The sequence below is a fragment of the Vigna umbellata genome, chromosome 1 (genome assembly GCF_029865625.1).
Source record: "Vigna umbellata cultivar VRB3 chromosome 1, Vumbellata_1.0, whole genome shotgun sequence".
Taxonomy (NCBI): domain Eukaryota; kingdom Viridiplantae; phylum Streptophyta; class Magnoliopsida; order Fabales; family Fabaceae; genus Vigna; species Vigna umbellata.
The window spans coordinates 48,327,725-48,354,016 of NC_142165.1; the positions used below are offsets into that span (position 1 = coordinate 48,327,725).

At 32.6% G+C, this 26,292-nt stretch overlaps 4 protein-coding genes across 6 annotated transcripts; 2 read left to right on the forward strand and 2 right to left on the reverse strand.

The window, feature by feature from the left end:
* Positions 1 to 56: 56 nt before the first annotated feature.
* Positions 57 to 7,200, reverse strand: LOC124825040 (phosphatidylinositol 4-phosphate 5-kinase 7-like). Of its 3 annotated transcripts, none has more exons than XM_047297579.2 (11): positions 6,988 to 7,200; positions 6,829 to 6,869; positions 5,697 to 5,862; positions 4,509 to 5,570; positions 3,614 to 3,781; positions 2,905 to 3,070; positions 2,090 to 2,200; positions 1,765 to 1,952; positions 1,373 to 1,527; positions 626 to 794; positions 57 to 484 (listed from the first exon to the last, which is right to left on the reverse strand). In XM_047297579.2, exons 3-11 carry the CDS (start codon positions 5,711 to 5,713, stop codon positions 196 to 198), a joined length of 2,325 nt encoding a protein of 774 aa, XP_047153535.1. In that variant the 5' UTR covers positions 5,714 to 5,862; positions 6,829 to 6,869; positions 6,988 to 7,200; the 3' UTR covers positions 57 to 195. The 3 variants fall into 3 exon arrangements, with proteins under 3 accessions (XP_047153535.1, XP_087959649.1, XP_087959648.1); XM_088103523.1 differs by having other exon boundaries at positions 4,509 to 5,575; XM_088103522.1 differs by having other exon boundaries at positions 7,074 to 7,092.
* Positions 7,201 to 16,030: 8,830 nt separating this feature from the next.
* LOC124825043 (putative 3-hydroxyisobutyrate dehydrogenase-like 2, mitochondrial) lies at positions 16,031 to 17,208 on the forward strand. The gene has a single exon (XM_088103526.1). It carries the CDS (start codon positions 16,113 to 16,115, stop codon positions 17,037 to 17,039), a length of 927 nt encoding a protein of 308 aa, XP_087959652.1. The 5' UTR covers positions 16,031 to 16,112; the 3' UTR covers positions 17,040 to 17,208.
* Positions 17,209 to 17,471: 263 nt separating this feature from the next.
* On the forward strand, positions 17,472 to 22,247 carry LOC124825042 (kinetochore protein). Its single transcript, XM_088103525.1, has 11 exons — positions 17,472 to 18,061; positions 18,142 to 18,360; positions 18,430 to 18,520; positions 18,594 to 18,773; positions 19,314 to 19,403; positions 19,830 to 19,937; positions 20,711 to 20,764; positions 20,931 to 21,045; positions 21,371 to 21,528; positions 21,608 to 21,703; positions 21,969 to 22,247. Exons 1-11 carry the CDS (start codon positions 17,892 to 17,894, stop codon positions 22,044 to 22,046), a joined length of 1,359 nt encoding a protein of 452 aa, XP_087959651.1. The 5' UTR covers positions 17,472 to 17,891; the 3' UTR covers positions 22,047 to 22,247.
* A 1,467-nt stretch (positions 22,248 to 23,714) lies between these two features.
* LOC124821467 (glutelin type-A 2-like) lies at positions 23,715 to 25,469 on the reverse strand. The gene is made up of 3 exons (XM_088111366.1): positions 25,124 to 25,469; positions 24,287 to 25,013; positions 23,715 to 24,047 (listed from the first exon to the last, which is right to left on the reverse strand). Exons 1-3 carry the CDS (start codon positions 25,317 to 25,319, stop codon positions 23,906 to 23,908), a joined length of 1,065 nt encoding a protein of 354 aa, XP_087967492.1. The 5' UTR covers positions 25,320 to 25,469; the 3' UTR covers positions 23,715 to 23,905.
* Positions 25,470 to 26,292: the final 823 nt, after the last annotated feature.

Genomic DNA, 26,292 nt, shown 5'->3' on the forward strand with positions numbered 1-26,292 from the left:
CTCATTCCGACAACCATCAGAGCATGTTTGATATAAGAAATATTTTAGCATTATAATGCAAAAAAAAAAAATTAATTTAATTCTGTGGAAATTGGGAGTGAATACACATTTGCATCAAGAAATATGTAAAATATAAGTAACAAAATACTCTTCTTTAAGAACAAATGATTACAAAGAAAAGGTAAAATATACATTTCAAGGAGTCTCTGGCTCCGGAAAAACTCTTTTCTCCATGAAATTGATGAAACGTTCAGCATAAGTCTGGGGTTTCACGACTGATATAGTCATAGGGTCATATTGCAGTGATTTGCAGGCATGCTCAAGTTTCTTTTTCACAGTGTATTCCTGCAATATGTCAATTATGCCCATGTATAGGACTACATCATAAACCTCAAAAAGCTCTACTTCTGATTCCTCCACCTTGTCCTCCTGAACCTTGCGTGTCGCTTGAGCTGGCATGTTTACTCCTAATTGCACTCGCAGCCTGAGTAACACACCATTTTATATATGATATGTATCATTGCAATGCAATGTGAAGTATAGTGGAAGAAGATACTTGTAAAGGTGATAGATTAATGAATATTATTGAAAAAGGAAGCATACAGAATAAAGTTACAGAGGATACCTTGCAGTACCAGGAAGTAAAAGATCAACTTCCTTGTCACCGATGGAGTATGCTCTCAATGTATTTCCTCTAATGTGGGGTCCAGGTGCAGTGTTGACAAAGCTGGGTTCATGAGCAACCAATAACAAGCCTTTCGGAATGATCAACTGCTCCCCTTGCTTGTGTGCATCTGGTAAAGAAAAGCAAGTCAAAAAGTGCTCAATCGTACAAAAGAAACTGAGGAACAGACGCAAGAAGAAAATAGATACAATGGAATTAGTTTAGTCAACTTGTATGATCGAAACACAAGCTTGCATATACCACGTTTCACTAAAAAACTACACCCAAAAAATGGAAGCATATCATTGGAACAACAGCCTAGTGAACTGTCTGAACTTCTGGAGTACGGGCAAAGGGCAGAACTTTTAGAAGAATTAGGACCTATCCGAATAAGTTTCTTTAAAAGGACCTCTAGGAGAAGAAAAAAAAGTGAAATGAGTTTGTACATAAGTTAAAGTTAGTTTATGTATAAGCCAATTCACAAAAATTCTCACACATAATTTTTCTAAATTTTTATTGGTTAACTTATGCAGAAGTCCGTTTTATTTTTTCTTATTTTTCTCTCCTAGAGTTTTTCTTTTTTGGAGAAGTTTGTTCAAATAAATCCTAGTTACTTGATAAATCATGCTAGGTGCTTTCCAAAATCAGTAATTTTTGAAGGAAAACTCCCATATCAAGCTCTAAAATGACATCATAGAAAGTATTTACCATCTTCGGAAGGTAAGCTCAATTGAGGTTGCATTAGTCTGGAAGGTTCAACTAAGGCCTTCAGATTCTCCGGGGCTCTAAAATGTAATCCCAACAGAAGGCTGTAATCAATTATGTGCTGAGACTCCAAGAACATGCAGTCTAGAGAAATTTGTCTGCACCAGAAAAAAAACAGATTTGTATCATAACTAGAAGCTCAGCTTACTGATCCTTCAGTCAATGAGTATTCCAAAAAAACTGTCCTGATAAATATTTCAGAACATATAGCTCAGGCGACACGAAAATTCCCAGAAAGAAGTAGAATCTTCAATAGTAGGATATAGAAACCAATCAGAATTTCATGCAAGATAGTAACTTTTAATAGAAATAGCTTTCAAATAGTAGGAACTCACTTGAATAGGGATTCTCGTAACTTTTTATCCATATGAAATTCATATTTTAGATCAAGATCTTTCAGTGTTGTATTGCTATTAATTTTTTCTTCCTTGGTATATCTTCCTTGAGAAGACCCCTTCAGATCATAACGACGGTGAATATGCAATTCTGTGCAGAACATATTCCCCATGACCACAAAGCGCACCTAATGAAGAGGGAAGGAAATATTTATCCGACAGCAACAACAACAAATCATTTCCTCACTTGCTATGGTGGAAAAGGAGGATGTTTATATCTGTTGTACCAATTAAAAAGAAGCTAGAGATGGATATTTGATAATACCTTTTTCCCACCTCTTAGTGTTATTCGATGCAGACCAAAGAATTTTGTAATAAGAGTATTCTCATAACGTCCTACGTGATGGTAGTACTTAGGAAGCATATTGAGCATAACCTACAAAAAGAGAAAAAAGTATGTACATAACCATGAACTTTGGAATTGTCATTTAATTGGGTATATCATAAGCAATCATTAGTTTCTCTTTAGAAGTGACCTTTGAACAAACATATGAACAACTTTTTACCAGAAGAGCTCATCTAAATACAACCTTTGATGAGCTATTTTGGAATTGGATTTCATGAACTTTTCCTTCATTTGTCATTAGATTATAGGCACTAGAACTAGAAGTACTTACGGTGTCTATGGAACTACAGAAGTCAGACAGATAGCCATCATCTATTTCAGTCTAGAAATGTATTTTCACAACAAAAACATGTCTATCCAGAAAAAAGGTGCATCATTATGTGGCTTTCTTAGATATTTTGGCAGTGGATTTCATGAACTTTGTCCTTCAAAATTGTCATCAAATTATCTTTCCTCCATATAACAAAAAAATACTTCTGTGCCGAAAATTTCCATCCAAATGGCCTAAGCAAGCCATTTTGGCATGGACTTCGTTGAACATTTTCCTTAAATTTTGTAGTCAGATTAGTGGCACTGTCAAGCATTACTGGTTTCTGTGGGGTTGGGTAGCTGATACCAATGGAATTTTATATCACTCTATTGTGTATATGTCCTCTAATATGCTTGTGTATACAAGACAATTAAAGCAAAAATGTTCTTGATCCATGATGGAAGAAAAAGGGGTGATTGCAAACCTTTAGTTCATATTTTTTCAGTGTCTTTATCACAAATCTATCATCTTGAGAAAGAAAGAAGATGCTGCCACTTTTTCCTGGTGAAGATATGTCCCTTAGACCAGAATCACCACAAATGGACATCATGTACTCTGCAGCATCTAATTTGAACATCTCTCTCAAATTCCTGAAATATATGCTAATGTAATTATGCAAAGAAAGCACAAGAAAAAAATATGGGGAGGCATACATAGATCAAGCACGTGAAACCTTCAATTCATTAATGGTCAAAGTGCAAATTAAAAAATAAGGGGTTGCTTATGTTGAGTCAGCCAATAAATACATCTCGAAATATCATGTGCTTCTTAACCATAGCCTTGACTGAGCACTCTTTGACTCAAATATACCACCATAATCTCAAATTCATGTATATTGTTTTGATAATGACAATTTTCACACTAAAATTGGTTAAATGTCCTTCTTTTATTTGTACCTAAGGGAAAGGGTTGGGCTAAACTTTCAACATTATTCTCCATTTTGGAAATTCTTCTATAGGAAATAAATTAAGGTGTACTATTAGTTTTATAAGCTAAACAAAATTTAAGAGAAGCCAATCCTGTCATATCTTACAACTTTGAAATAAATCGATCCCACTGTAGCCATATGGAAAAGGTCCAATAAATTATGCTAAACATACAACTCTTCAGGTGTACATGTAGTTAATAAATACCTGAAGACCATAGGGCAATAATCCTTCCAGTAGAAATCTACAGAACAATGTGGAGGAGTCAGCTGTGAACCCTCCTTGGGGAAGTACATCCTTATCCTAGCTCGATCCCCAAAATCAGATGACCGAACTTCACGTGCAGGCACTGGTGTAATCTTTCCAACAGTGTACCTGAGAATTCAGCCAAATTTCTTTAGTCAAACCTTGATATTGAACAAAATATCGAATGGAATAAACATGTAATTATATCAGACAAAAGCTCTACATACTTTCAACAGAATATATCATTCTGTCCTCCTATTCACTCATCTTTCTGTCATTTTCCCTCTCAGATCAGCCTGAATGACTAACATCTAATAATCACACTACAGCACCGACATTATCAGCGTACAAAAATACTATTGTCAAAGGTGATTTAAGCCATTAATTTCTGCAAACTAAAGAAGCTCCCATCGGCCTTGAAAATAAGCCTTTTTGTGATGATGGCTTTAAACCCTTTGGGATAGTCACTCTATCTTCTATGTATTATTTTGGAATTCTTGTACTTAAACGGGTTTACATTCTCTATCCGTGCGCAAATACGTCTGCTAGTAGTGCAGTTAACAACATGAAACAAATCGTACCTTATCTTTCATTTGTAAATCAATGAGCAACTATGTATCAATACACTCTAATGTGCTAAGTTGCTAACTACACGGAAACTTGTTCAATACTTCTGAGTTATTATTGTCGGGATTGAAGTCAACTAATTTTCTGGTAGAATCACTTCCTACACGCTGTCTTGATTTTAAAGTAACAATAAGTATAATTCAGCAGAAAGGTGATAATACTGGTAAAATATACTATATTATTTGTTTAAAAATAGGATAGAAGGGAGCTGTTGGATTATGTAATTTACCTGATGCCAAGCTGTAAATTAAGCTTCAAATAATAGCTCCGGCGGCCCCCAAAAATATCAATCCATGAACTCTTCTTAACCTGCTTCACACTAAGCTTATTTTGCCGTTTGTTTTTATGTGGCATTTCTGAATAATGCCTGATTCTCTCCATATTTAGAACTCCTTGCATATATTCCCTTTCATAAACCAAAGAGGGTGATAATGAGGCCTCAGATTGACTTTCATTCAAAGACTGTGATAATGAGGGTGAAGAGTCATGACATATGCAATCTACAGAAGGATTGTGAAGGCTAAAATTTGAATCTAATGATGAAGTCCTATGTGATATTTGACGTGAACTTTTTGATCTACCACTGACTGAAATCTTTTCAGAAAAACTACGTGTAAACTTTTGTTTTGGAGGCTTATGATTTTCTGTATTAGATAACAAACCACTATCATCACTGTTAAGAGAGCACAACTTCTTTAGCGATGGTTGTTTACTACCAGCAGGATAGAATATTCCTTTTCCATCCTTTAGGCCCTTACTCCATGTCCCTATATAAAGCCCCCCATCTGCAAATTTATACACTCCAGATCCTTGTTTAAGTCCATTTAACCAACAACCATCAAAAATATCACCATTAGCCCACTTCATAACCCCTCTTCCATTTATTTTACCACTCTTCCAATTCCCAATATATATATTTCCATTCTCCCAAGAATAACTTCCACAGCCTTCACGAATTCCTTCCTTCCATAAACCATCATATATATCTGAATTGAAATATGTCTTCCTCCCAATCCCATGATGAGCACCCATCCTCCACCCACCGGTATAAATGCAACCGGTAGAATGTGTAAAGGTGCCATGACCATGAAGGTAACCCCCAGAGAATTCACCCTCATACTTTGCTCCTCTTGGCCATGTAATCACTCCTTTCCCTGTCATTTTCCCATCTACCCAATCACCTTCATAAACTGTCCCATCTGACCATGTGTAATTTCCTTTTCCATGGGGAAGTACGTCCTTCATTTTACCAATGTATACATCCCCATTTGGAAAGGACTTCTCTTCAAACCTATACTTTACAAGACAGAGATAGCATATGCAGACACGCAGAACAGAAAACGCTAAATCAGAACAACATAATATACACAACACAAGGTCATAAATGAGGCAGAGCAGGAGTATGTATGACTATTACCTTTCACTGTCCTCCATGTTTACCAGTTTTTCACTGATTTATTTGGATAGCTCCAATACAGATTCTATTTCCCTTAAAAGGTTAAATGTATCACTCACTGATATAATAAGGAAATTCATCTCTGCCTTCAGCACCTTTATGACACTATTGTGCTCCGTGGTGATCTCTGAAACAGGTACAACCACCATAATCAGTCTTAAAATCAACAGGAGAAAAAGTCACAATAAACCCTTTAGAAGGTTTCTACATTGAAGAGTGTTTATGGAATCTTCCCAAAAACACAAAATAAAAAGAATAAAATAAATAAATAAACACTCCGCTCCTGCTCAAAATTGTTATGTTCAAATTCAATATTTGGAATTCAAAAACTTGTAAAAGGAGACTTCAACCAGTGCTGGCAGGACAGTAGCGAAGTTGGTTTAATAATGTGCATTTACAGTATATAGTTAAAATATTTCTCCATTGGTATATTAAAGATGTTGATTACGATGCAGTACTTGTTTCAATCATATACTAACAACAGAAAACTAACCCTGCTTTATGTATAATTTTTACGGTGAATAATGAAATAAAGAGGGATGCAAATATTGCGTAATTTGTTTCGTTACTCTCTCATCATTTGCTACTAATAGAACCACGCAACCTGCAGATAAACAACATATTATAATGTATTCTATAATGTAATCTACATGTTCCTTTCTAAACCAGCTCAATAAAAACGCTGCCTCTTTCAGCATCATTGCAAATCCTCTAAATTTTACACCTGAAAAGATATGCTCGTGCTATCTAGAGCTATGACAACCCAGGAATTTTCTGTATCCTCGTCAAAGGACCGTAGTAGACATCATACATACAACTCAGCAAAACAAAAAACAAAAACGCACACCCCATTTGCATATTGAATCAATACCCCATTAACATACTACGAATCAATACCCCATTTGCATTCCACCATCTGCATAAAAGAAGTAACTACGCTTATATTCTTCCAGAAACACTATCTGGGTCAGTTAAGTAAAAGGGCATCCAATCCAGCAAGAGAATCTGCCATTTACGCGACTAATCCACAACGCACCACACAAAATCCTAAATTCCACCACCACAAAAATTGAAGAAGAACAACTTCACTAACCTCGGATAGATTGAAGCGGCAACGATGAGTACTGTCTTGTTCTGTGAACCAAAAACAAAAGTGAAACTAAGAAGAAGAAAAAGAAGAAGAAGAAGCACCCCACCCCAATAATCAAAACAAAACTGAACCCTTTCTAAAACAGTTTGAGACAAAGCTCACGAATCCTTGTCCAACTGCCTGAGCCGGCAACTGCCCCACCACCCGAAGAATTGATTATTCTATAGAATAGTTGCAACTGATTATACCTCCAGCTACTATATATGTACTGTGCTCAAATAGAGACACATCACCTCTTTCTCTCTCTCTCTCTCTCTCTCTCTCTCTCTCTAAACTTATGAACATGAGAGAGAGAAGTGAGAACAGTAAACATGACTCGAACTTAGCTCTTATATTATGACTTTTGTTTTGTGTTTTAACTAACAAGAAAACATAAGCACTGTCCTATGTAATGGGTGTGTTTGTCCTTCCCATGCAGAGAAAAAAAATGCCCCTTTTAATTTAACCCACCTGAAAATCCTACTGTTCGGTGTGGGCACAGTTTCAAGTTTCGAATCTCCAACACGTGTCACTTCCTTACTGCACCATACCATGAACGAGAGGAAAAAAATTACATTTTTATTTTCTGTGCTAATTGATTCAGATTTTGCTTATCCAAAAAAAAATTGAAACTTTAGGAAATAAAAGTACAAACGATGTGAAATTAGTTATAGGGTTTTTTACACGTCAGCCGATGAATTCAATCATTGACCAGGAAACTAATAAATATAACATTTAACGTAATTTTTGTACAAGTCAATGAACTTGTTATATAACACAAATTATACGTGTTAGAAAAGTTAAATATTAATTATATAATATATATGTAGGACATGTCACTATAACAGAAGACATAAAATTGTGAAATATATTACACACTTGCTGGTGATACAAGGTACCAACAGTATCCCTCACGAAAAGGATAATGGCCCACTGATTAACACTGCAGCGTTTCCTTTCTATAAGCATTAAAATACTAATATTAATTTCATTTTAGAAAAAACATACCCGGTATTAACATCAACGTTGATGACTGATTTTTCTATTCTTGGTGTTTTATTTAATGTATGTTACTTGGTCAAAATGTAGGTTTAATTTTTTGAAAATGATGAACTTTCTTGCTCTTCAATTTTCCCTTTTAAGATGAACTGGTTTAATTAAAACGTTTTATGACAGAGTTACGTGGGTTCTGGAATTCTGGTCCCACTTTGACCAAAAATTAGGGTTTGTTTTCCCTCTGAAACATGCAACGTGGTCACATGATGTATTATTGGCATTTGGCATCCAACGTTGGTCTACCTTTCTCAATTATCATGGAATCAAACTCTTGATTCTCCATTGTAAAAAAGAAAAAAGAAAAATATCACTTTACCATCTCAATCATGGTATTAAAAATCTCAGCATTCTCTTCATGATGCATCGATATCAATCCACCACCACTTGATAATATAGGTCAAGAAAGAACTACATCAGCAATGAAGTATGAAAATGTCATATTCCTCGAGCTTAAATATGGCATATATATGGTCATGTGCATCAACATAAATGCAAAAGTTGAATAATGTGGGAACTTAGAGTTATGGGTAAATGAATTTTACCTTAATTTTGTTTATTTTATAATGATGTATAAAGTATAAATGTGTTTTAGGAGAATTATTTGTGCTTGTTTTAAATATCTAAATAGTTTTCCTTTTAATTAGAGTTTCTATTTTAACTAAGAAAATATTCTCTCTGTATCAAAATATCTGTAATGTGTTATTTTTCAAATGTGTTGTTTATTTGAATTTGTAGATCTTCGTCGCCACATAAGTTTAAGAAATTTCAATTTTAAGATTTTTACATATATATAGAGTGACAAATCTTTGAAAAATATTTTGGAGGTATCAAGTTAGATATATAAAAATTTTAAGAGTTGTATAAAAAAAGTGACTTCAATTTTAAAATTGTTAAGTGAATGATTAAATTTTCCAAAAAGAAAGCTGGTGTCTTATTGATGATAAGCGTTTAAGAACATCATTTATTTAAGCAAAATATTTCAAAGTCATTTATTTTAGTTTTAAAAAAAAAGTATATATTAAGCAACTCATTAATAAATATGCCTTGGAGATGTTGATCTCGTCAATCTTTTACATTTTCTTTTGTGTTTAATGTTACGTTAACTTATAAAGAATATAGCTGCTTATATTTGAAAAAAAAAACACTCTAGTTTTAAACAATTTAAAATTATATATGGCAAAAAAAATATTTATTTATAAACTCATAAGTCTTGCACATTAACAAGATTATGTTATAACAAGTTGCTTCTTTTTTTCTTCAACCTTTCATGTTCTCTCTTATAATATAATACAAATATTAAACAACTCATGAAGAATAACAATTTATCCATACAAACAACTCTTTTTAATTTTTGAAACTACTAAAATCACATGTCACATAAAAAGCATATTTTTTTTCAAACAATGTCACACAATATAGCTAAGCATCTTTAGATATTATTAAAGTGAATGTTTATTATATTGTTTGAAAAAGCTTCAGGTGAAGTTGCTTTTAACACGACTAGACCATTATAAAAATTGTCAAATCTTCATCAAACAAAAATATTTAACATGTGTTTCGATAAATCAAAATTCTTTATTATTCTTTCCCTGTATATTTTAATATTAAAACCACGAAGAAATTTTAAACTTTAAAACAAACTATAGTAATTAATTCTATCATTATATTATCTTAACAAAATTAAGATTAAAACAATATAAATGCTCTTTACAAACAATTTGGACTGCAAATATATAAAAAAAATTATGCATGAAGAATAAGTGCCTGCAGAGAGATTCTTGCCCTAAGGGAGAGGTAGGAAGTGGGGCTATTGTACCAAAGCCTGCCAAACATTATTATAATTAAGACAATTAATAAAGTGGCTAATCATGTTTATATTAATTGTGTAGTGACAACCTATGTTATTAATAATTTATTTCATGCTGATTCAGAAAGTTAGTTTGCAAATATATAAATTAAGAGTCTTTCTTTATCAATACATAATCCATGAACCGTCGATGTAGTTTGGCATCTTATTCTTCCACCATGCAAGGCTTTCATAGATGCAAAGTTAACAAAAATATCTTTAATTAATTTATCCACTAATTAATAATATAATTTCTTCGCATACAAAAATTAACAATATCATAACAAAAAGTGTGTGTGTATGTGTCATCTTATTCTTCCACAATTATTCATATGTAAACTTTGATTGGATGCATAGATAACAAAAATATATATATTATATTACTTTGCCAACTAGAAATTGCAGAGTTATCGAAAATATCTTTGACCAACTCACTAATTAATAATTTCATGCCAAACTAAAACAATTAGGATTTTTCCTTTTATTGCTCGGTCTATGAAAGAAAGTTATAATAATAGACTGAATGGAAAAAAAAAATATTTGTCTGCTGTTTTAATCAGCATGTGTTTTATGCTTTGTAAATATATTTTTAAAGAAAAATTAAATGAGTTATATGCTTCAATCATTCACAAAAAACAAATTAAATTGAATATTCAAAGTGTAATACTAACAAAATGGATATTTTATTAATCAATTAAATAGATTCTAAATTTAAAATAAACATTTAACATGACATTTTCATGAACCTTGTAGTTTATCATATCAAAAGGATATATGTTTCAAGAAAAATGTCGTCAAAGACATGCGCCCTCTTTTCTAGATTTTCTTAATTATTTTCCATACTGTCTCCTGGGTTGAGATAACTTTTTTAATTGTAAAACTTACGTAAACTTTTACGGAATATGTATGCAATACAAAAGTATGGTATTTTCAATAATTTGTAAACAATAATAATAAAAAATTAGTTAATAAAGTAATACAAAATTTGTAAATAGATAATAATAATATTATTATTATTATGTTAAAGTAGTATTCTCCCTTTATACGAATAAAAAAACTTTTGGATTCTGTTTCCTTAGATTACTATAACATTATGAGCTCCTTTTTGTGTCGAGTGGAAGAGGGTTAACAAGGCTACCTTCATTTATTTAAAATTAAATGAATAAATTTGTTTATTTTATTCTATTTAGTTTCGAGAAACTATTTTATAAAATAGTTTGTAAAGAAGAATATGAATAACAAAGATATGATAGAAGAAAGCTAAAATAGTTCAAATATATTTTTTAATTAATAAGTGAAAAATATCTTTATCACAAAATGCTCTTCCTAAACAATATTTTTAAAAAAAGTTAACACACAATTATTATATATATTGGTAGCATGCACTTTCCTGATTGATCTCCAATGTATAATTTATATTTCTTTATCACTCCACGTGCCAAATCAAACTCAGCTCAACGGTGACATTTTAAGACTATTACTTTTATATTTTGACATGTGTTCATGTTTATATTTTTAAAAAGTAAACATATTTATCTAAAAACAATCTGTCATGTGTGTCAAAATACATGTCTTTCTATTGTCTGCATGAGTCTTTTTTTTTTTTTTTAACTTTATTATTGTTTGTGTGTTAATCCAATTGGTCCACAGATCCATAATTACATAACCTAATTTACTGACTTCCAAGTAATAGATTTACATTTATCGTTTTGATTGATAAAGTATCCCCCAAATCCTTCGTTGATATGTTATGGATTGGATTTTGTTTCTACACACACTCAATAACTTATATTGTTTAAGAATCTCAGTTTAAATACTTATTTATTATTTTATCTTTCAAGAGGTTTTTTAACAATGATAAAGTTTCAGTCTGAAAAGGTATATTAAAAATGCGGTGATTCTGATAACATTATTTTTAAGACAAATTATCATTTTATTAAGTCTTTTATTAAGAATGAGAGTCATTAAACTGGTGACTTATATTTTTATCTATGTCTTTTAAGAATAAAATTGAAATAGAATTCCAATTTTCAAAGTAAACAATACTTTAGGAATATATAGTAACTAATCCTAACTGTATTACTCCTAAATGAAATTATGTGAGACTAATAAAAATACTAAAAACATATTTGAAACTTAACACTAGAAGAAATTATTAGTAATAATTAAATTTAATGATTGAAAATTATAGTCAATATTAATTACTAAATCATTAAATTAATGAATATTTTTTTATATTTAATGATGAATATTTTTTTATTTTTAAATATAATCTTTGCCTAAAATATATATAATATATAGGATAATAACATAAAAGCAGTTGTGTGGTTCCTATAAAATGACAAATGACTTTTAATACTTTCATTTGAAAACGTGTTGGACAATAAAATTGTTTTGTTCTCTTAGTAATTTTTATATAAGATAAATCTTTGACTAATTTGATTCGATGGAAAGATAAATAAGGAACTCTTTCCATTATGCATAAAAAATTGATTGGACTAGCCCACTTTTCCATAAATTATATATTTAAGCTTTTTTAATTGTACATTAAGCAAATTTGATTAATTTAATTCTTTAATATATATATATATATATATATATATATATATTAACTTTTATAACCCAACTTGTTGAACAGTTAGATTGGGAGATTATCATTTGAATCATTTATCATTTATTTGACTATAGCATCTCTACATTTGAATTTTTCACAATATATCAAAACATGTTCTTACATTAAATAATTTTTGTTCACACAATCATTCGATCATTTCTTCGTTCAATGTTCATTATTTCCCTTTTTAAGGTTGTTAGATGCAACATTAGAACTCTCCTCCTTCATTATTCTCATCATTATCTAAATCACGAAACTCATGCTTCCAAGTGGAAATACAAACTATTGCTTCAACATTTTTTGACAATAGACGATTTCTATACTTATTCAAAATCCTTGAGCCAATGCTGAAAATAGATTCAGATGCAACTATTGATTGGTTAGGCTGGGCAGGTTAGCCTACTGAATTGGCATGTCGAGTTAGACAAGGATAAGTTCCTTACATTTTAGCTCTTTAACAATGTTGGACTATTGGACTGATCTATTTCACTAGGTGGACTGACTTGCTAAATTGGACACGATAGATAGTATCAAATAGTCGTCCCAACTAGTTTTTTTTAACTAGGTATCCATATTGACATCGAATTTTTTTACCACCTCTGAATATCATTAGTAATATATCTTAAAATTATGGGTAAGCTTGGAAGCATCAACATATCACTACAGGAGCTCTCGTTATGAACTATGCAAAAAAAATCAAAATATGTGCTATTTTCCATTTTTCTTTAAAAGAAAAGGCAATGTCTACATGTTTTACAAAAACTATTAAAAGACAAATGAGAAAGGGGGCATGATCAGATATAATAAAGACATGTGTAATTTTTTATGGATGTTCAAGGAATCGTGTTGATCCGAAATATCTTAGTTCTTTAATAAGTGTTCTTTAGCTGAGTTACTATATAATGTACTATTTAAGTTATAATTTTTTTTGTTTTCACTTTCTTAATCCATCCTATTATATGTTTTCTCTTTCATGTGTGAGGAAACATTTTCAAATGAAAAATAAAATATATCTTAAGATAATAACCGAGAGTTCATGGCTTGTACAACTCTATTTTCAAGTTTGGTACGACTTTTCTTCTTATATTGTTTATTTTTGTCATTATTCATGATTTGTGTGAGTATTTCTCCTTTATTTTATAAATAGTTTTAGTCTTTAATAAATATTGATTTTTTATTAGTTTATCTTGTTTTTTCTCTCCTCAATTTATCTTTGTAAAGTGTTTAACCATCATTTTCATAATTATAAAATCCTAAAGGGAGGAACCAAAAGATGAACCTCATCCATGAATTTATATGAAAGAATATTACTTATTGAACGATAAAAGTAAGTGCAACCATTCAAGGAATAAATTCACAACTAATTTCATTAGATACGTCTTCTATGATCAATCTATATTGAGTTAAGTTAAAAAAAAATAGTCATATGAGATGAAAAGTGTTTATTGTATAATTATAGAAAAAAATATATGAAAAATTAACCAAGAATTAAAAAATTAAAAAGAAAACCTAAATATTGAAAACCTCTTTCCTACAAGAAAGCATATGCATGCATAGGTATTTGTTTGTTATGGGATCAATAGTTGGTGTTCATTCTTTTCCTACTCAACAAAAGGCATCTCATTCTTTTTTTTCATACTTCCATTTATGGTCATATTTGACTTTATTGCATTGTTCATTAAATAAATATTTTTAATATATAAAGTTATGTCATAAGTAAAATTCACAATAAATAAATATCTAAAATTTGAGTTGTAATAGAGAGTTATCTTTAACTAAAAAAACTTCAACAAATTATAAAGATTCAATTAAGAGATGGAGACGAAAGAGAGGAAACTAATAATTATATATGATTAAAAACATAAACAATGAAGTTATTATAGTTTGAGACGATTGAAAGGAATTTTTTCCCTAGTTGCTATAATAGTATACGGAGTGAGAAAAGAATAAGAATATATGAATGAAAAAAAAGTGACATTCTCATTCTCCACGTTACAGTTTCTAACTTATAATACACGAGTATACATATTTTAATACATTTTTAAGCATATTTAAAAATATGTTAAAGCATACAAAAAACGTTAATAACACTTAATCTTTAAATTATATATTTTCACTAATAAATAACAAAACTTTAATTTGAAATAAGTTAAACAAGAAATTTTATATTTTTTTCAGTTTGAAATAAAATTACATATGGAAGAATTTTCAACCATTGGACATATTTTTATAAATAACTTTTTTCCCGACCTTTAAAAGTTTGAAAATTTGATTTTTTTTATCTTATTCCTTTATTATTATGCTTTGGTGTTTGAAAAAAACAATTATAATTAGAAAATAGTATTGTCTAATATGTTTTTTTAATTAAATCAAACTCAATGTAAATTCTTTGTAATAAGACTAATAAAGTCTAACTTAGAGTTTTTTAATTTTGAATTTCATAAGTAACACATAATTGATATGTAAGTAATTTATATTATGAATTTATTTTATAAATATGCTCAATTCACTTAATTATCTTTTTATTATGGATGATAAAATGAGTCAGCTTGTTCCATTTAAGTCTGATCCGAATTTGACCTACTAAAAACATGTCAGGGTGGACTGATCTATCACTTAAGAATAGGGTTGTTTTTTATAACTCAACTCACCGAATTGTCGAATTGATAAGCCTATTTTTTATTTTTAACTTTATTTTAAAAAAATATTGCGATGAAATTTATAAAAAAACAGTGTCAAAATATAACAACTAAACTTTACTCAAACCAATAAAATTTTGGTCTATCAAATGGGGAAATCCCAGAAAGTCGAGCCAAAGAAATAAAATATAAAGACAAAAAACATAAATTTGAAAATATAAATTTTTTAAAATTATTTATTTATATTTGAAAATCTTGAACTTTAATAAATTTAATTACTTTCATAAAAAAAATTCTGTTTTTCTTTAAAATTTACATAAATAAAATATTTATTAAAAAACATTTTAAGTTCTGTCTTAAAATTTCCTTATCTAAAAAGGCTAATAATTAAATTTGCATACAACAATAATAAAAGTATATGGCGTCTCATTTATGTTTCCTTAATTTATTCTCCTCGGGATCAAGAAAAAAAATCACAATTAGTGTTGTTCTGTGCTAAAGTGCGATTAGATATTTTGTTAGTGATGTTAGGTGAGTGATAGATGTTGGTGTGGTGTTAAATGAGAGTTTGTAAGAGGATTATGTGTGTGATAAGGGTTCATTACTTAAAACACTATTACATCGTATTAATTACTTATATAGAGATATAATTTTTAAGGTCTTACATTTTCACAATTGCAAAAATAGATTTTGTGAAATGTATCTGGAAACTCCTGATTGTCTAATAGATAAAGTTAACTATTATTATTATTACTATTTTATTTTAAAAATACTTCCCAAAATAATGATATGGATAATTTTCTTAAATTTACATTTTGTGAACAAAATAATTAAAATTTAATAAATAAATAATAATTAGTGAAATATATAGATATGAATTTTATTGTAGACTGTATTAAAAAACTTGTTGAAGTGTTTAAATTACAAAAATTGTATTTGTGAATGGAGCCTTAATATTTACGGAAATGAGAATAAAAATAAGAATAATTATCTTTAAAAGAAAGCAATTCAGTAAAAAGAACAACTGGTCAGTGTTCGGTTTCACTTGTACTATCGTACTAACTCACTCACTTCACTCTTCAGAGCAACCACCATGGGAACGCTGTACCCGAACCCGATTTTGCCATCCGAAACCCGAATCGGATGGGTCGGAATCGGCGTAATGGGCTTTGCCATGGCCTCTCGCCTTCTGTCGGCGGGCTACAGTCTCACCTTCTACGCCCGTAACCCCTCCCACCCCAACGCCCTCGCTCTCCAATCCCGAGGCGCCACCCAGGCCCAATCCCCGGCCCAACTTGCCCAACTCTCCGACGTTCTCTTCACCATGGTGGGCCATCCCTCCGACGTCCGCGCCATCCTCCTTGACTCCATCCTCCCGGCCCTCCGTCCCAACTCCGTCACCGTCGACACCACCAGCTCCCACCCGGAGCTCGCTCGCACAATCTCCTCCAAGGCCCGCGAACTCGGCACCTGGGCTATCGACGCTCCCGTCTCTGGAGGCGATATCGGCGCGCGCGACGGCACTCTGGCGATCTTCGCGGCGGGGGAGGAAAATGTGGTGGAGTGGCTCCACCCTATCTTCTCGATCCTGGGGAAGAAAACCTACGTGGGCCCCGCGGGGTGCGGGCAGAGCTGCAAGATCGCGAACCAGATAACGATCGGCGCGAATTTGGTTGGGCTGAGCGAGGGTTTGGTTTTCGCGAAGCACGCGGGGTTGGACTTGAAGCAATTCGTGGAGGGTATCAGAAATGGTGCTGCGGGTTCTAAAGCGTTGGAGATATTTGGGGAGAGAATGATTGAAGGGGATTTCCGACCAGGTGGGTTTGCAGAGTACCAGGTTAAGGATTTGGGAATGGGAGTTGATGTTGTTGAAGGAGCCAAAGACGATGATGTTGTTGTGTTGCCTGGGGCTTCCTTATGGAAACAGCTGTTTACTAGTATGGTGGCCAATGGACAGGGAAAGCTTGGCACGCAAGGGATTATCTCTGTCATTGAGAGGATCAATGGGATGAATCAATGAATCAAAGAATGGAAATTCCTGTTCTATGTAACCAAATAATATGTTCATGTTGTAACTTTTACTTTGAACTTTGAAATGCTTGAGGTGGAGCAAGTGTGTTGTGTTTAGTTTAACTAGTGTTGTTTACAACTTTGGATTGCCTCTTTAGTTATGGTGATTGTGTTTTTTATGTGCCACTTTTATAAAAATCCATGCTGATTTTAAAATTCCACAGAAAATGCTCTATTGGTTTTGCTTTTCTAAAAAACAAAATATGACGTTTTTAAAACTAGTTCCTCCATTATAAGGTATCAAATTCATGTGTTTTCTAGCAGATACAATGACCAGAATTGAGGTGAAGAATGCATTGACAGAACAAGTTTGGTTGGTTCCTGAGTGTAAGAAGGTTCTTTATGTTTGATTCCTTGTTAGATAGTTTTTTAGAGTTATTGTTTTTATTATACAAAGTGGTTGAAACGAAAAAATATAAATTTAAAAAGAGATTCAAATTTCTTTATTCAAAGAAAAAGATAGAAATTAATTAAAATTTAACACAAGAAAGCACTGTTTTTTAAAATAAAAATGAAAATTAAAACCTTTGAAAATGGTGTGAGTGAGTTAAAAAGATATAATAATAAACAAAGGAGGAAAACCTATTAATCTTGTGATACATAGAAAACATAGAGAAAATCAAGAGGTTATTATTGTAATTTAATTATTTCGTATTCTGATGGAAGTACTTGGCGGGAAAATTATTTCAATTTTAATTTAATTTTGGGTTTGACATCGTTTCTTTCTTTTTTTTATCAGCAACCTCCACTAAGGGTTTGAAACCTTGAATTCGTGGTGGCTTTTGGAGCGGAGCGGAAGAAGATGGCCGCATCGAATTACGAATACCCAAGGCTCCAGCGGCCGGAAATAGTCGCAATCTTAGCGCAGTTTCAGATTGCCAATGTGACGGAACAGGAACTCGCCAAACCCAACCCTGACTTGGTCTCCGAGCTCTACACCCGCGTCCTGTTCCACCTCGGCATTCTCCTCGAGTCTCTCTCTTTTCTCTCATCTCGTCTTATTTATCGCTACATTCCTCACTCACCTTCTTCCTCTCTTCCTTTTTTTGCAGAGAAGACAACGAGCAACTCGACTTTGACGCCCTAGAGCATCTTGAAAATCCTGATTTCCACGTTGAATCCGTTCGCGCCGTCATACTCTTCAACAGGATAAAGGAGGTTCTCGCAGACATCGAATGCCCTGGCAAATTCACCTTCGCCGATCTCCTTGCGCCGGATTCTCACCGGACCGACATCTTCCTCGGCGCTCTTCTCAATTTCTTCCTCTACAGGTAAGTCTCTTTGCTTCCTCACTCGACTAAGAGAAAACCTAACTGTCATTGTTGTTTTTTCCATCCCAGGGACACGAAAATGAACACAGTGTCTGAGAGCGTGAACGAATTTAACGCTCTGGAGTTGCAGCATGAGGAGTTGGAGAGCAAGATGCTGCATGTCTGTGCCGAATATTTTTTCATCTCTTCCCATTTTCGAATTTGTTTATACTGAGTGAGTGGTTTTGTTGCAGTTGAAAGGGGAGATTGCGGAATGCAATGAGGCGAGGGAGAGAGAAATGCCTCTTGTTCAGGAGGAGTCGGCGAAAGTTAACGAGCTGAAGCAATCGATTGAGGCGCTGAACAAGCACCAGAGTTCGTTGAGGAGTACTTTGAAGAAGTTGAAAGATAGGACTGCGGAAATGGATCAGAAGGTCAGTGATTATTTGCCATCTAATGCTCTGTGGCCAATAATGGAAGCTTAGTTGTTGAATCTTATATGTCATATGTTGGTGATTTTGGATGGTGTGTGAAAGAAACAACGGCATAGGAGTAAAAGGTTGAAACAATTTACATAGGTGTGAAGAGCTGAATCTTTGGATTATGTAGCTTGTAAGTGTATTGCGAGCTGCAGTTTGTCGAAAACGTTGGTTTCTAAGGTGGTCTTTCTCTGCTGTTATTCAGCAATTCACGCTTTAAACGGACTATGTTTAGTTGGATGCAAGTGTTTCTTAATTTGGCTAGAGTATAGACATTGGTCATGGCTTTGGTTTTAATTAGTTGAGGCTATGTAGGTCTTTACTATTTTGTGTATTACATTGCGATGTGACTGTTTAAGCATTGTTTTCAGTTTGGTGTTGAAATTCCTACCTTGGTCTACATACTTCAACCCCCATTGATCCTGATAGTTTGAGTACTTGGTGCATATATTATATAAATACTTACTCATCCTATTTTCCTTTTTCGTTACCCAGATTTCTAATGCTGAATTTACATTGGTACAAAACGTTCAAGAAAATGCAAATCTACGTTCAAAAATTGCCCAGTCACCTGATAAAGTACAGGTAATCTTTTTTATTTTGTTCACTCCAGTAGTTAGTAGCATGGATATTCAAATTCATTCATTTTAGTTTGTTCTTATATTCCATGCATAATCAAAGTTAATTGGCTTTAATTGTGTTCTTGGCTGAAAAATTGTGGCATACTTAGCATTTCTCCAACCAATTTGCTTGTATAAATATTATATTGGCAATTATCTGGCTACCTTCGTGTTGGTTCCCCACACGACAGTTGATCATCTTCTAGTTTTTTAGCACATTGTTAGTTTTAAACTGTTGTCCTTTTCCTGCAATTTGTAGTGGATTTTTACTAATGGGAAAAAAAGATTCTATTACAATGCTTGGTTTAGATGTTTGTGCTCTTAGATAGAGTTATGAGATTTTTACTCTGCCAGTTCTCATGTAAATTTACTCCTCTTACCTTCCATGAAGAGAGCTTTAGAGGAAAAAAAATTAGCTCGAGAGGAGGCAAGGAACGCTAAAAGTTTAGCAAGGCAAGCTTTTCACGAGAAGACTGCCCTCGTTGAAGTTTTTTCCAAGGTATTTTATCAGCATAGCGGATCTTTTCTTATTCCCTCATTACCTGCACTTTAGGTCACAGTACACTTCTATGCATACTTTTCATGTGAATAGTGTGCACTTGTTGAGAAGTTTATTTCACGGAATTTTTGTTGCAGACTAGGTCTATTCTTAGCGCCCCTTCATCCACATTTCATTATCATAGCAGTGAATTTCTATTTTAATTTACTTATGGAGTTATGTGTTTTGAACAATGTTAAGAAAAGTTTGATATCTGAGTTGAAAGGAAAGGACAGTACAAGCAGGGAAGTAGAGGAAATTTTGTTTACAAAAGTCAACTTTTCTTGAGCATTTTCTCTTCTAACCAAACCAGAAAAGATATTTTGTCCTTTGTGTCTGCTTTTCTTCTCTATTTCCTTTCCTTCCAACCAATCATACTTAAGATTTACTCCAGAGTGCAATTGCAGCACAATTTTAAATTTTGGGAAGCCTGAGCTATTGAGTTGTAGGGCACATGTATGAACTGAACTGAGAAGTCAATTAGTTGGTGCCATTGCTGAAACTGGGTTGGGCTTAGGCAAGCTGAATCGTCCCTTCCATTGTGACTGGAAGACCAAACGGCATGGATTGACAGATGAAATTTGCCATAGATATTGTTGTTCAATCTTTAATATCTTTAATACTTAAATAGTTTCGGAAGGCAAACTACAATGTAAAGGGCTGTAACTCATGGATCAATTCAAGATATTTTGTTTCTTGAATGTTGATCACTCTATCGTTTATCATTTTTTTAGGTGTACAAGAAAATGTCAAAACACTACAAGCTGATGCAGGATATACAAGAACAGGTAAACATACTCTGGTCAGTTGACTTCTGCCCTGGCATTTGTCATAATGATTGAAAATCTACTGGGGAAGAAGTGTTTTTTTTAATGGAGCTTAAAATGGAGTGGTTAGAGATATGAGATTATTACGATGCAAAACCTAGTTTGATGTCCGTTGTGTCTTCTATAGGTAAATTCTGGTAAATCTATTGAAAAAGAACTTAAAACATTGAAAGCTAAACTTAGCGATGAAGAAATGTTGGAGAAGTCACTTGAGGCCAGACTGGTTGAAAGAAAAAGTAAAGGTACTTCTAGTGCAAACAATGCCGTATTTCTACTTATAGCTTCATGGCTTAACTGTTTTAGCATGAGTGATGGTAACATTTACGAAACACAATCTGCAAAAACTGCTGCTCACAAGTAATCTGGCATGATTTTTGTTCAATACTTTTGTTTTCCCTTTTTTTTGTCTTTTAAATAGCATTTTGCTGGCTGAAAAGCAGCACAACTGTACATCATATTGCTTTAGTGATTTTTGTTGAAAACTTTCATGCTACATAAACTGTTTTTAAGGTTGCATTTTTGTTGCGTTTTACCTTCAACTTTTTTGACCTGTTTTCCCTTCCCCAGTTGAGCAGATGGAAGAACTAATGAAGCAAACGGAGAAAGAGTGCAATACTATGCGGGACGAAGCAACTAAATATTTAAGCAGTACAAAATCAGAGGTGGAATCTAAGTCTTTTTCTATGGAAATGAGGCAGAGAAATGTGGAGGCTGTGCTATCTGAGGTTGCATTTTTTAAGTTTCATGATCAATGGATATAATTGATGAAAGAATGAATATTTATTTATTTTCTGCTATGGACAGGCCGATGCAATAAATAGTAAAATTGCATCAGAAAAAGAATCTGCAGCAGTTGAAGTGGAGCGGTTATGCCGCAAATGTGAAGAGTTAGTGGAAGCGGTAATAGGCCAATTTTTATATTCCGGGGAAATATGTGTGACCTAATCACCATGGTTGGCTTAAAAACCTTCAATTTACATCCATAATTCCTGCATTGAACAAAATTTTTAGAAGTTTCTTAAATTGGTCAATAGGTTACATCTTTCACGTGAACTCTACTTTTATTTTACTGTTTATTTTCTGTGATGTGATTACCTTGAATCCTGCTCCTGCTGTGTTATAGTGAATGAGATATTATTGAACTATCGCGTTTGGATTTTTGCAGTTTCACAAGTATGCAAATCCGATTGCAGATGTGATTGAATCTGGGCAAAAAGGACTCGAGGCCGCTCAAGTGGGTTGATCTGACATTTGAGTTTCAGTTTAGTGACACTTACTCTGGATAGCATAGCAAATCCTTTAGAATTTTCTTAATGGTTATGCCTTAGTCACATCACCATCTTGCTGCAGAATAGTTTAACCAGTGCTGTCTACAACTCTGGATTGCTTATTTAGTTATGGTGATTGTGTTTTTTATGTGCCACCCATAAAAAATCATGCTGGTTTTAAAACTCCACAGAAAAATGTTCATTCTAGGTTTTGCTTCTGTAAAAACAAAATATGAAGTTTTTAAAACTAATTCCTCCATCATAAGGTATCAAATTCATGTGTTTTCTAGCAGATACAATGACCAGAATTGAGGTGAAGAATGCATTGACAGAACAAGTTTTGTTGGGATTCTGGCTATAAGAAGGTTTTTCATGTTTGATTCAATGATCGCAAAATTTCCAGTTCAGCTACCTCATTAGATGTTCATGCTAGTGCTGATTTTTTTGTTGTTCCTTCCGTTTATGGCCAACTACAAAAACAGTTGAAGATAAAACTAACGTATTCAAAACTCATGCTTAGTGCATAGATTAAAGAATTTGAATAAGAAATAAAAGGGTGGCCTGTATTTTGTAATGAATAATTTAAAATAGTATCAATGGTATCTCGTCACATGACCCATTCTATTTTACATAAACCTTCAATAACAGCTTACATCAATGCACACATTACTAATTATATCAAATGAGATTTTCTACTATGGAATACCTTACGTTCTCATCATTTCATACCTCTTCATCGTATATATTTTATAATTCGTACCACACATTCTTAAGTATAGTACACAAAATCAAGGAACTATTAATTAGAATAAAGTACTATCAAGGATTCTAGAAAAAAATGTGCCTCATTAGAGTAACATGCAAGACAAAAATTGGCTTAACATCAAAGAAGACCCAAAATTTTTCTTACCTGAATGAAGAAATTGATCAGGTAGAGTCAAAGAGGGCATTATGATGATGGAAACCCCTATCTTTAATCACAAGGAAGATGAAGTTGCTGTGAGAAATTGGGTGAAGAAGATGATAGGTGTGGAGAGAATATGCCTAAGAGAAAAGCCAAATTTTGTGGTTTTAACACTTTGAATAATTGGCTTTAGCTCTTTTAATAAAACAAATTTATAATTAAAAGGGTTTTACATTGCACTCCTTTTTTTATTACTGGGAGGAAACTGCTTTCTTCGTGCTTAATAAAGAAGATGGAATAGGTAGTATTTGGATGCGGCACCACTGGCGACGATCTTGGTGATTATGGCATGGCTCGTTAAAGATGGAGGCTTTTTCTTCTTCCATTGATGTTGAAAATAAACTTCTCCTTATGGATTATTTAACTCCATATTTCATTATGGAGGCAAAAAGAAGTTTTTTCCAAACTCTATTTTGCTATAATTAGTAAAAAAAGTAATATCAAAATAATTAATTTACTTTTACTTAAAGAATAAAAATTTATCTTAGGTTGTCTGTAAACCAAACCATTATTATTTCAATTTTATACGTAGCTTTTCTTTCACTACTTTTCTCTGTTATCTCTTTAATTTTAACTTATAATTTTTTTTTAAATTTTCATAATTTTAGAAAAATTATTAGCAATGTAATAGATCTAATTTAAATATGCCTCAAATGACATTACTGCTCACACACTCAACTATTACAAATACAATATTAATGTTAAAAGTATTACTTATAACGATAAATATTAAAAAAAGTATGCATTGCATTATTTATTTAAACATACATAGAAATAAATGAAACACGTAGAAAAGATAGTGCTTTTAAAACCCAAGCAATGCAATGAGAAGTTAGGCACTTCATCCTTATCTCTCACATCAACATCAAACTAATACGAGGGTGGAATGAGATCACTGGATTTCTTGATCTTAGATATGAATTCTGAATCCACGTTAAGACCAACTTCTTGAATCGAAGATGACAACTTTTCCCAGATCGAACCCTTCCCTGCCAACTCCTCAAACAAAGGCCTGCAAATCATATAATTAAATCAGTAAATCTTTTGTTATCTATGTATCTATATATATGCGAAAATTTGTCAGTACTTTATCTTTAAAAGATTTTTTAAAGATGTAAGAAAAAGTATTTAAACTGTCATTTAACTCGACTTATTGAGTATAATAAAAACATCTCTAATACAAAAATATATTTCGGTGTTTCTGCATTCTGCATATAAAGAAAGTTGCATAAAAAACCAGCGGAAACTCACTTTGTAGTTGTTGTAATGGAGTAACATTCCATCGTTTCTTCTCCTGCAATTTTAGCCACGACAAAAAGTTGCGGCACCACAAACAAATCACCAGCCTTAACATGCGTGTCTAATGCAGATTTTCCATTAGACTCCACAATTTCAATCTTGCCACTTCCTCTGGCAACGTAAATCAATTGAATCGCAGTGGTTGTTGCATATGAAGGAGCCTTAACAGCACCAGCTTCAAGTTTCACTCTAATCATACTCAAACCAGTGTCCCCGATAAAAGGAAACTCTTTCTCCGTTAAGGTTTTCACCAATCCAGCATTTTCAACTACATTTTCTGGCTCTGCACCATCTATATTATACACAAGCTTTTTGGTTATGTCAACCTGGGGTTTAGGCAGTGTCTGATTTTTGTCTAGTTTAACAATAAAAAGCTCAGCTTGACTTTTTGTGAGCTTTTGAACCTCATCTTTGTCCAAGTTATACACTTTGCTGGTGAGCTCAGATGAGAAACCTCCTATAACTCCAACAGCTCCAGTTAGAAGGAAATAAGTGAATTGACCAGGAATAAGAGCCTTTGAAGTTTCTCCAAGAAAAACAATGATCAGATCTGTGTCTCCATCGTTGAACCACCAGGAGACAGCTCCAACAGGTACTGCTATAACGTCTCCTTCCTCTAGTTTCACAACCACCTCTTCTTTGCCGTCGGGGAGAACCATCCCAACTACTCCATCACTCCCTGCAAAGTTTCTTATATAAACAACTTAGTAACTGGAAGTTAAGGTTTGTATGTATATATGGTGAAAAGCGGGGAGAGAATAGAAAAGATATATATGTAAGGGTTCTGACCTTGAATGACATAACCTACTTTGGATGAATCTGCATAATGAGGAAAGGCAAAGCCACGAGGGTGAAGAAGAAGACGACCAGCACCCACATAAGTCGTAGCCAGAATTGGCATTTGGGAAGTATACCAAGTGTAGTAACCTCCACCATCTCCCTCAAACAGTGGTTGTGCTGATTTTGGTGTTAAATCCAACTCCATTCACCTTAATTCCTTTTGTCCACCAAAAATATTTCAAACACTTTCAACCATTTTAGTTAAATGAAGTAGTCGGATAAACATCGATGGCTCGTCGAAAGATTTGTGGCATTGATGACAGTGTCCACGCGTTCAAGTCGAATGAGTAGAACCCACACCTTACCTAACTTGCTTAATAAATTGTTTAAAGTTCATTAAGATACATTCACTCGTCCTAAAATATTTTAATGTAAAAAAAAAATCAATTTAAAATATAAAAGTTAATATAAATTTTACTTTATAAACTAATTTTATTTGATTAAATTAAATTTAAAGATTATTTTTTAATATAGTATTAGACACACATGATTTAAAACTTATTTTAATAAAAGTTGTTATTTATTAAAAATATAGTTTTAAACATTATTAAATTATTCATTAATATTCAATCTCATATACAAAATATATATACATTAGACTCTAATTTAAAGTGATAAGACATGTGAAATTGATTTTGTTATAGTTGTTTTATTCAATTATTTGCTTTGCGTGGTTGGTTTTTGTCGCTAGGTGAGGCGCCAGCTGCCGCGCCACTTCTGTTGGTTACAATGTTTTCCTTTTGTCGGAAAAACGTTTGCACATTCCATCTTCTTTAGTCATTCGTTCGTTATCTACAATGCTGTCTCTATCCTAAATCATTTCCATTTTTAACGTTAATAATGTGTTAATAAATTAATCTTAATGTGATAATAATATTTCTGTTGATTGTGTTGGAGTTAAGTATAAACTAAAGAGTTAGAATTAAAATGGATGAAAGTGTTAAAGAAAAAAAAGAGATTAAAAATGATGTCATGATTTTTATATAAATTTGTTTATAACGTGTGAGTCTTGGAAAAGAGATCCTTAAATTGTAGTATCGTCACATACCAATTATTTAATTTATTTAAAATTTTGATTATTTTAATAAAATTATATCAAATGGAAAGATGCTAAAAGT